The sequence below is a fragment of the Carassius auratus genome, chromosome 16 (assembly GCF_003368295.1).
Source record: "Carassius auratus strain Wakin chromosome 16, ASM336829v1, whole genome shotgun sequence".
Taxonomy (NCBI): domain Eukaryota; kingdom Metazoa; phylum Chordata; class Actinopteri; order Cypriniformes; family Cyprinidae; genus Carassius; species Carassius auratus.
The window spans coordinates 2,586,543-2,597,032 of NC_039258.1; the positions used below are offsets into that span (position 1 = coordinate 2,586,543).

At 36.7% G+C, this 10,490-nt stretch overlaps 1 protein-coding gene across 1 annotated transcript; it reads left to right on the forward strand.

Annotated features, from left to right (window-relative positions):
- The first annotated feature begins 7,018 nt into the window (after positions 1 to 7,018).
- Positions 7,019 to 10,490, forward strand: LOC113115746 (synapse differentiation-inducing gene protein 1-like). Its single transcript, XM_026283324.1, has 2 exons — positions 7,019 to 7,549; positions 10,205 to 10,490. Exons 1-2 carry the CDS (start codon positions 7,229 to 7,231, stop codon positions 10,352 to 10,354), a joined length of 471 nt encoding a protein of 156 aa, XP_026139109.1. The 5' UTR covers positions 7,019 to 7,228; the 3' UTR covers positions 10,355 to 10,490.

Sequence of the window (10,490 nt, forward strand, 5' to 3'; positions counted from 1 at the left end):
TTAGATGAATGAGTTGATCTGAGACATGTTTTTGTAGTTTTAGTGCTGTTTGTTATATTATCATTTAAGAACGTACAGGAGACAGCGTGCGTGTAACATATGCCTTTACTAAAACTCTCTCTTCCGGCCCATTTCCGCGCATACGCACATTACACATCCATAACATCCTATCAGTACATCTCCCCCTTTTAGCTAAAGAACTCCTTGAAACCAGTACATGAACACAACTTAGCATTGCCTATTAAATTCTCCTTCAGTCCATTATTGGGGGAAAAAAACACAAAAACAAATATTGTTCAATTATTACTATTTTCAACAGAAGCAGGGGAGACAAAATGAGAATAGAAATAAACAAGTCACTACTCTAAAGGTTCAGTCTTAACGGTGGTCTGATCACCCTGCCCACTCTACTTCTAACACATTCCTGAATCTCCAAAATGGAGGAACGTGCAGTATCAGCAGGTCTTGTGACTCTGCCTGGATTTGGTACATTCTTAATCCAGACTGACTGTCCCGTCTGTAGAACAGGTTTTATTTGTGCTCTGTGACATTTGTTGTACCACATCTTCTGTTTCACCTTCAACTCATTTTCTTTTCTTTTGAAAGTGTTGAGGTTTGGCCACGCTGGTTTCAGTGTGGATGGACTCACTGGAAGAGTGGTTCTGATGTTCCTTCCCATCAAGAGTTGAGCAGGTGAAGCTCCTGACACTAATGGCGTGGCTCTGTAAGCCATACAGTAAGTGCTTTGTGCGGATCCTCGCCTTTCCTCAGCAATGTTTTAACAGTTCTCACCGCTCTTTCCGCTTCTATGAGGATAATGTGGGCTGCTGGTCACATGATGGAAATCGTAGTCAGCAAAGTCTAATGCTGCAAATTGTGGACCATTGTCTGTGACCAGGATCTCGGGGGACTCCCTGACGGGTGAACATCGTTTACAGTTCCTCCATCACTTGTTTCCTCGTTGTCACAGTGAGTGAAGCAACTTCTATGTAGCGTGAATAGTAGTCAGTCAACAGAATGTAATTAACTTTGGAAAATCTGAAATCTGAGGGTGCAAAAAAATATAAATGCGATATAAAATCGCCTTTGAAGTTGTCCAAAAGAATTCTTAGCAATGCATATTAATAATCCCACATTAAGTTGTGTATATTAACAGTAAGAAATTTACAAAATACCTTCATGAAACATGATCTTTACTTACGTAATATCCTAATGATTTTTGAAATAAAAGAAAAATCTGTCATTTTGACCCATTCAATGTTTTTTTTTTTTTGGCTATTGCTAAAAATATACCCCAGCGACTTAAGACTGGTTTTGTGGTCCAGGGACATATATGGTATAATATTTATTGTATCTCATCAGAGTAAATCTAAAACCACAAGGTGGCGCCTGCAGTTATATAGAAAGAATGATGGAAACTGGGGGAAAAGTTTTTGTCACTCCTCCCCTACAACATTTGCTGACCGCCTTCATCAGATCAGAAAAGCCTGAACTCGAGTAGAGTATACGTACATCTCAGCAGAGCACAAAGCCAAGGAAATTTCAGAAGAATGGACCCCAGCCAGTCTTTCGACCTGCCTTCAGGAGCCTACAGTTCATCAGAGAAAGCAATGATGTTGCAGCCTGAAGCACCACCACCAGCATACCAGCACAATCCTGCTGTATATCCTCCCTCCTTTCCGAACCAGGCAGTCCCCCAAGGCCCTTACATCCAGGGGCAGTCTGTGGTCGCTGTACACCCTGCACTTTTTGTGCCCACCACTCCACTGGTCAATCCAGCACCAGAGTACACTTGCTATTCCTTCTTCACCATGCTGTGCTGCTGTTTTCATCTGGGCACTGCTGCACTGGTTTACTCACTCTCTGTAAGTACACTTTATTGTTATTTATAATGTATTTTTGAATTCTGAAGTGATAACTATTGAATTCCTTTTTCTTGATGCAGCACTCGATCAGGTTTAGTTTAGTTTACTTATGTTATCTTTTTAAAAGGAGATGCAGTTGACTATCAAGGCGAGAGGCCAAATCTTACCTTGAATATGTGGTCACACAAATATGTAAAGATTACAAACAAGATAAGTTAATTAATGTAACTTTAACTTCCAAGCTACACTTTTCTAAGTATGTGTGATACAGTACAGATTTGGTTTTGGTCCTGTTATCTGTATGGTTTCATGTAAATGATGATCAGTTGCAGATAACAGCCTCACAGTTTAAATACAATTTTAACCTGTAAGTCTTTCATCAAATGAAATTGAGAATCTGGAAAATACACAGATAATATGTTCATGATTTGTGCATGGATCGTATAATTTAGGAATATTCACACTGCCAGTCACTTTCCGGAATCTGTGCTTGTGTTCACACAGTAATGAGGATGTGACACGCAATGTGACGCATATTCCACTAAACTGGTGAACGCTAATGTGCGTCATCACTACAACCCTTTACCTCATTGGTCCTGCCTTTTGAGACTGATCCCAGCAAAGTCCCCTGGGAAATTTTTGAGGTCACGCAACAGGAATTCTATGACTATTTTCCTGGAATAACAACCCATGCACAGATTTTACCCCCCTCTTTCTGACAAGAGAAGTTGTTAACATTATTGTTTCGCAATTGTTTTCACAGACTCGACATGCCAACTACTCAGGACAGCGAGAATTAGCAGAGAGAAACTCCAAAACTGCACGTACCCTGAATCATGTCGCTGTTGCTCTTGGGATCATTTGCACTGTATTGTTTTTTGTCTACATGTTTGTGTTGAATAGAAATATATAGTGTATCCATAACTGTTCAATCTGGAAGCAGATTATGCTACAAACATATTTGATATTCTTGACTGTAAACATTATAGGTTTAGTGTGTCAATATTCACTCAGTAAGAAACGCTTTAACTATTGTGTGATTTAAACAATAAATGTGTTAACTGAGGTATTTTAAACATGAAAACATGAAACAACAGTACTTATTCTTGTTTATTACAGAATTGCCGACATTTATCTGTCATCTTTTATAGCCAAATGTAGGCCTGTCTGTTTTTGTATCTTTACATCTATAATGTTTTGACCTTTTGCTTAACTTCAATATCCTGTATGCAGCTAATTATTTTACATAGGCCTACTTTTGTAGGCTATTAGTTTCTTACACATTTGTATGGACATTAATATTCCAGTAACCCACATTGTTGAAGGCACTATATAAATAAAAAAAATACATAATAATACATAACATTGCATTTATTTCATTCTACATTTCATTTTAGATCTATCTATCTATTTTTCTGTCTATGATTGTACAACCCACATACACGTGATACAGTATGTTTTCAAGACCCCCATGCAACTGAGTTTTCATTCTTGTTTTGTAAACACATTTTATAAAAGAAAACGTTGCATAAATTCTATTTTTGTTGCTAGTGTCATAGTGAAGTGTTTCGTTTTTTTTAGTGCATTTTGAATGAGAAATGAACTGCTGTGCCAAGCTGAAAGTTGTTAAGGAGAACAATAAAAGAGTTTTGGTCACCTATATTGAGAAGTGTATCCCAGAAAATGTGAATAAAAACTGAAGGGAGAAAGATCCACCCCAAAACATGCTCAGGAATTATAAAATCATCCTCATCTATTTCCTAAGATCTTTTTTCCTCCTGAATTCATAATGATTCATGTTGATTCCACCAGGTAGCGCCTTAATGTCATGCTATAGAAGTTACAGTAAATTAAATCTCTTCTACAAATGTGTTTATCATCGCATTAAAAAAAAACAAAAACAAAGCATTTGCTAAATTTATGAATGTAAAGGTGTGAACATAACATTAACATTAAAATATATATATTTTGTCTCTAAAAATCATGTTTTCATTTCCCAGTTTAGGCTACATAAAATAAACAAAATGTGACCTTAACAGAAAATGAATTCATAACAGAATTTTCTGCAAAAACATGTATTTAAATTTAAGCAAGTGTTTTTTCAGAGATGAGGGGTTTTTCCCCCTATAGCAGTTTAACATATTAAAGGGATAGTTCACCCAAAAATCAAAACTTGATGTTTATCTGCTTACCCCCAGGGCGTCCAAGATGTACAGTAGGTGACTTTGTTTCTTCAGTAAAACACAGATGAAAAGATTTTGAACACAAACTGTTGCAGCCTCTTAGTCTTATAATGAAGTGGATGGGAATCACAGCTAATTATACAATAAAAGAAAAACAAAAAACAGACAAACCAAAATAAACCCTGCGGCTCGTGATGATACGCTGATGTTTAAAGACAAAAAACGATAATTTCTGCAAAAAAAGAACAGTATTTATATCGTTGTTTACCTCTGTTTCACACAATGTCCGAACTTTTAGAACTATTGCGAGCGCGCTTGTTCTCAGCAGCTGGCGTGTGAGGTGTCTTCTTCTTCTTGCTTTATGGACAGCAGACTTATAAGTGCATAACTGCCACATTAAATCTCAGATGGACCATTGACACTCCTAATTGAGATTGTAGATAGAATCATGTTCGGTTCAGTTCGGATATTGTGTGAATCAGAGGTAAACAACAATATAAATACTGTTCCCTATCTGTCGGTAACTATGAGTTATGTCGAACAACATATGGGGTCTCACTTGGGAGGCCAGTCATCTCTGAGTTTAAGAGAAAATGCAATGAAAATTGGCTAGTGGTTTTAACATACCTGAGCCACTCCCTGTGCCTACGGGTATAAATAGGCGACAGGTGCATCCACTCATTCCCATTTTTGCTTCGGAGCCGAATAGTTGATGAACTATAGTCGCTACAAAGCCTCTCATTTTTGTTTGTTCGAGCTGTCCCTGGTCGGTGTGACGGCGCAGTACAGCGGTGTCCCTGTGACAGCGATTCCTCTGGTCACTTCGACTAAAAGAACAGTTTCTAAAAGAGCAAATCACAGATGATTTGAGTGTTTTTCAAGATGCTGTTTCATCCGTGTCCGTCATTTGGCATGACATTTCAAAATGTCTCACTTTCAACATTTGATATGTTATCTATATTTTATTGTGAATAAAATAGAAGTTTATGAGATTTGTAAATTATTCCATTCCTTTTTTACTCACAGTTTTCACAGTGTCCCAACTTTTTTGGAATCGGGTTTGTGTACTTCGGCCGTTGTTCTGATTTATTCAGTGCCTGAGTGGTTTGGTGTCACTGGGCGGAGCAAACATGAATAATCACAAATTTCCTGTTTTGTGTTAACATGATTGCAGAAACTTTTCAACAAGGGAATATGTTTCATCAAAAAGCGTTGCCAGAGTGTAACATGAAAGTGCATGACAGCTTTCAACCAGATGGCAGCACGTGGAGAAGCTGTTTGTTTGCAACGAATGTAGTTTCCTAGTTTGCAGCAGCACTTATAATGGGGGGTACTTTTCGCATGCTATTTATGAGGTCACTGTGCTCCTGAGACTCAGGAATAGACTTCTGTTCTTTCTAGAGGACATAATATTTTATTGGGTTATGCCACAGTTTTAACTCTGGGTGTATTGTACAAAGCATGTTCAGGGCTTTTTAGATATACCAAATGTTTGTAATTTAGCACTGTTAGGGAAATATGATAATGTTTTAGACTTTTAAATCTGATTAATTTTCAAATTGTTTGTTGTAGATAAACATCTCAGAATGTTATGGGGTTTCAAATCAGAATATGACTTTTTGATCTTCAAAAGATTATTAAATTATTAATGAATTCATATGATTATTATTAAATTATTATTATTATGAATTAAAATGTTTATGAATTAAAATGTTTAAAAACAAATAATAAAAAAATTATTTAAAAAATCTTCTCTCAGAATTTAGACTGATTTCATCGATTTTGTTCATGGTGTTTAAAGCTCTGTTTGCCATATATTGTGGGAAGTGATTACAGGTTACAACAGAGTACCAGCTCTAATGCCATGGTAAATGTTTGAGCAAGACATGCTAACTGTTCTGCCTTTGACTGCACTGATGAGAACAGAACATTATTTAGAGTCCCAGCCTCAGTGGAGACAAGAGAGCAGTGCATTTATTGATTTATTAACTGTATATTGCTGCTGCCACACAGATCTAAAATAAACATACAATTTATTTCTCAACTGTTTACCTTCACAGACATACTCTACTTTTTTTGTAACTCGTGTGTTTTTAACGTAAACTTGTGTAAATGAGAACTTCGTTTAGTACTCACAGAACCAAAACAGATGTTTTTAACAGTTACAAGATATCTTTATTGTGTTGTCACAGATTGCTGTTGCTTAAGTTCAAGTGGCATGATCAACTTCAAGTTCAAGTTGAGCTGTATTGTCATTCCGCTACATGTGTCTTTAGCAGCCCAGAAACCTCTGCTGTCATCCATGGCTTCTGATTTGAAACATCATTAATACACTTTTTGATATATGCACTCATAGTTTCAGTGTACTCCTGCAGGTCTGTGGGGTTGTTGTAGGTGGCTGCCTCTTCAAACAGGTTTCAATTCAATTGTGATTCGTTTTTTTTTTTTTTACCAATTTGGCGAGTTTCAGAAGTGGTCTGTATGCTGGAATTAGCATAACAGAGATGGGGAAAGATTTTTTCTTTTAAATGTAATGAAGAAAAATAGTACTTTAATAAAGTGCAGATACTCAAAAATTGTACTGTAATCAAGTACAATTTTGGCAGAAATACATTACTATTGTTCAGCAGATGAACATAATACTACTATTTTTTTTTTTACGAATAATCATACTATATTTCTTCAATGTTTTAATTATAAATCCCCTTTATTTGCTAAACGAACATAAAATGTAAATGAACATAAATTGTAAAAAAAAAAAAAATCATTAAAGAAGTTGTTTCTCATTTAATTAGGAGCTTTTTTCTTCTAAAATACGGGAAGGTTGAGTTTATAACCAACGTTGCAATGAAAAAATTTAAGGCAGTGCTAACAGGGGAATGAGGAAAAAGATTAAAAAGAGGAAGATTCATTGTGAAAATGTCGCAGAACAATGTTCGGGTGTGGTGAAATAATCCTCTTATTTCATCAGAGTAAACGTATAACTAAAAAGATGGTGCCTGCAGTCACAGAATTTAAAGGAAATAGTGGAAAAGTGTTTGTTACTCCTCCCCAACAACCTACAACTCAGCTCCCATTCGCTGGCTACTTTCATCACCACATAAAAGACTGAACCAGAGTACAATATTACATACTTTGCTGCAGATTACAAGACAAAGGAAAAAACAATAACCAGAAAAAATGGATCCCAGCCACTCTATCAATCAGCCTCCAGGGTCTTCAAATTCATCTGAGAAATCAGGGATGCCAGAAGCGCCACCACCAGCATACCAGCACAATCCTGCTGTATATCCTCCCACCTTTCTGAACCAGCCGGTCCCCCAGGGCCCGTACACCCAGGGGCCATATCCAGGACAGCCTGTGGTCACTGTGCAGCCTGCTGTTTTTGTGACCGCCGCTCCACTGGCCAATCCAGTGCCAGATTACCTGGCCTATTCCATCTTCACCATGCTGTGCTGCTGCTTACCTCTGGGCATTGCTGCACTGATTTACTCCATCTCTGTAAGTATATCTTTTTCTTTAATCAGTTGTATGGCTCTTTGGCCTTTTTTCTGTTGATTAATAGTTTATTAGGTTACACTTTACTTGAAGGTATGTGAATAAAACTGACATGACACCTTCATAATCATGACATCAATATGAAGGAGGTTTTATACATGTTTTTGACAGCTGTCATGCACTCAGTTATGTCATTTTTAATGCAAAGATAATATTGTTTGAAATCTCTTTGTTATGGATTATGGTTAGGGCTAGGTCAAACAATGCCATCTTTGCATGAAAAATGACATAACTAAGTGAATGACAGCTGTCATAAACATGCATAAAAAATAAAAACATGTCATGTCAGTCTTATGCCCCCCCAAAGCCCCCCCACACCAAAGGTAAAGTGTCACTGCTTATTATCAATAATAGGTATGCAATTCACTCATCAAAGTGTTTCTATGCGGTTGATATATTATCTGAAACTATCCTGCCTTTAAAAATAATCCCCTTCATTGATCCCACACATGCGTGATGAGTGATTCACTGCCCAAATAATTCTAGTGAACAAGTACTTTCATAACTACATAAAAATAGATATAGTTGACTACCAAATAGGTCAAAGGCTTGTTAAAGATTACGCTGTATATATATATTTAGGCATTACAGAAACCACAAGATCTTTCATGTAGCTTCCCTGTGACTGATCCAGTTAGTGTAATGTGGGCGTTGTTTTGTTCCAGGTTTTTTTTTTTTTTTTTTTTTTTCTGTAAGTAAAGGTGTGGCACTCAAAAAAAAAAAAACTCCCTAAACACGCAACAGAGTTAAGAGGGGAAATCTTTTTATATATATATATATATATATATATAATTTTATAAGTACTTTTTCTTGTTGTACTGAACTGTTGTATTTCACTAAAATTAAAACTAGGAAAATTATTTTTTGTTGCCTTAAAAAGTGCTTGTAAATTTAACAGCATGTTTTCAAGTAAAGGCTACACACAGGGGCAGTTATAGGATTTCATCCTCAGCAAAAATATGTAGCAAGAGACCATTGACTAAGTGGTGCCTCTTTGTGAATCAGCAACATTAATATAATAAGCAACATTCCTATAAGTAATATCTGCAGTACAGTAAAAAAAAATCAGTACACATGTAGGCTACTGTTTCATTAACCAAAAACCAAGAGAAAGATCATTAGTAACAGGTAGTATCTTTGCAAAACAAAATTAGCTTGCAGAAACAACTAATTTGCTCAATAACTGAATATTGTATTTAAGTAAATACAATTTCAGTCATTGTACTTAAAATGTCATGCTTAATCCTTTGTCTTACATTTGGAAGCCTGTTTCTGCCAAAAAAAGAAAAAAAAAAACATTTTAACTTAAAATTCAGGCTTTTTTTTACATTGAAAATAATCAGTTTGTTCTTGAATTAGACACTGCTTCTGTGTCTCGGAGCATGTGATATATTATAAGGAGTAACGGTAAGATTTAGGAAATGTAGTAGAGTAAAAAGGGAAATGTTATGCATTTTAATGTACTAAAATTTTAATGTAGTGAGTTAAAAGTGAAAGTTACTAAAAATAAAGCAACTCCAGTAAATTACACATGAAAAATTAACTTAAAGGGGGGGTGAAATGCTCGTTTTCACTCAATATCCTTTTAATCTTGAGTACCTATAGAGTAGTACTGCATCCTTCATAACTCCAAAAAGTCTTTAGTTTTATTATATTCATAAGAGAAAGATAGTCTGTCCCGATTTTTCCCGGAAAAACACGAGCACCTGGAGGCGTGACGTGTGGGCGGAGCTAAAGAATCATGAGCACCAGTAAGGCTTTTGCGTTGAGAGCGTTTGGAAGCTGACATTACCTTGAGGAAAAAAACATCATCCAAATCAAACCATGGCTAACAGTCAGATTCAGCCATTTATTTATGATCCAGAATCAGATCCAGAGGCTGAAACTGAACGAAAGCAGCAGCAGCAACGACTCGCTCTGAGCGGGGCTCGAACCCGGGTCTCCGATGGGAGGCGGACGCACTAACAAGGATGCATTCGTTGGGAATGCATCATCCTTAAGAAATAAACGATACGCAAATCCGGCGTCAAACTGGGCCTTGTTTGTAAAACAAGCATCTTCGAAATGCAGGGAACAAACACAAACACTTGCACAACTCCATTGATGCTCTAAAAATAAACTCCATCCACTGGTCCCTTAATGCTGTTTTTTCTTTGGTAATCTGTGCAGGATTGTCTTGCCCTGGCAACCAAAAACACACTCCTTTTGTGACATTTCGCGACGCTCTCTCTCTGATCAGTGAACGTCTGTTGTGCTCTCAGTGCTGTGCTATACGGGAGCGCGCGCTCTTCTGGCAGACGTGCCCTCAGGACCCATATAAGGAAATTCCGCTCCATCTAACGTCACACAGAGCCATACTCGAAAAAAACTTTCCGAAACTTGTGACAAACCAGAAGGAGTATTTTTGGAAGAGAAAACAAATTTTCATTCAGTGTACTACTTCCAGTTAACGTAAATAGAGCATTAAATGTAGAACTACGAAAATCCATTCGCAAAGAGTGAAGTTTACACCTTAATTTCAAAACTTCTCCAGCTGCCACTGGCTCAAAGAAATGAGAACAGAAATGATTGACATTATGTTTAATATTGTTTTCACAGACTCGAGATGCCAACTTCGCAGGACAGCGAGAATTAGCAGAGAAGAACTCCAAAACGGCGCTCACCCTGAATCACCTCGGCCTTGGTATTGGCCTCGTTATCATTGTATTGATCATCATCAGCCAGATTGTGATTTTGTCTGTTAGATAAAGGCTGTTAGAGTTAACATGGTTGTGACAACCATGACAAAAGGATGTTTTCTGTATTAATTTTTCTGTGTTTTAAATGTTACTTTAACAATTTATCATTGTTGTACGTTTAAATAAACTTATATAAAATGTTTAAA

What these genes read in the sequence shown, in the direction of transcription:
- LOC113115746 (XM_026283324.1), top strand. Translation starts at nt 7,229, where the DNA reads ATGGATCCCAGCCACTCTATCAATCAGCCTCCAGGGTCTTCAAATTCA. An exon ending in CACTGATTTACTCCATCTCT is followed by an intron (nt 7,550 to 10,204) that starts GTAAGTATATCT and finishes TTGTTTTCACAG; the next exon opens with ACTCGAGATGCCAACTTCGC.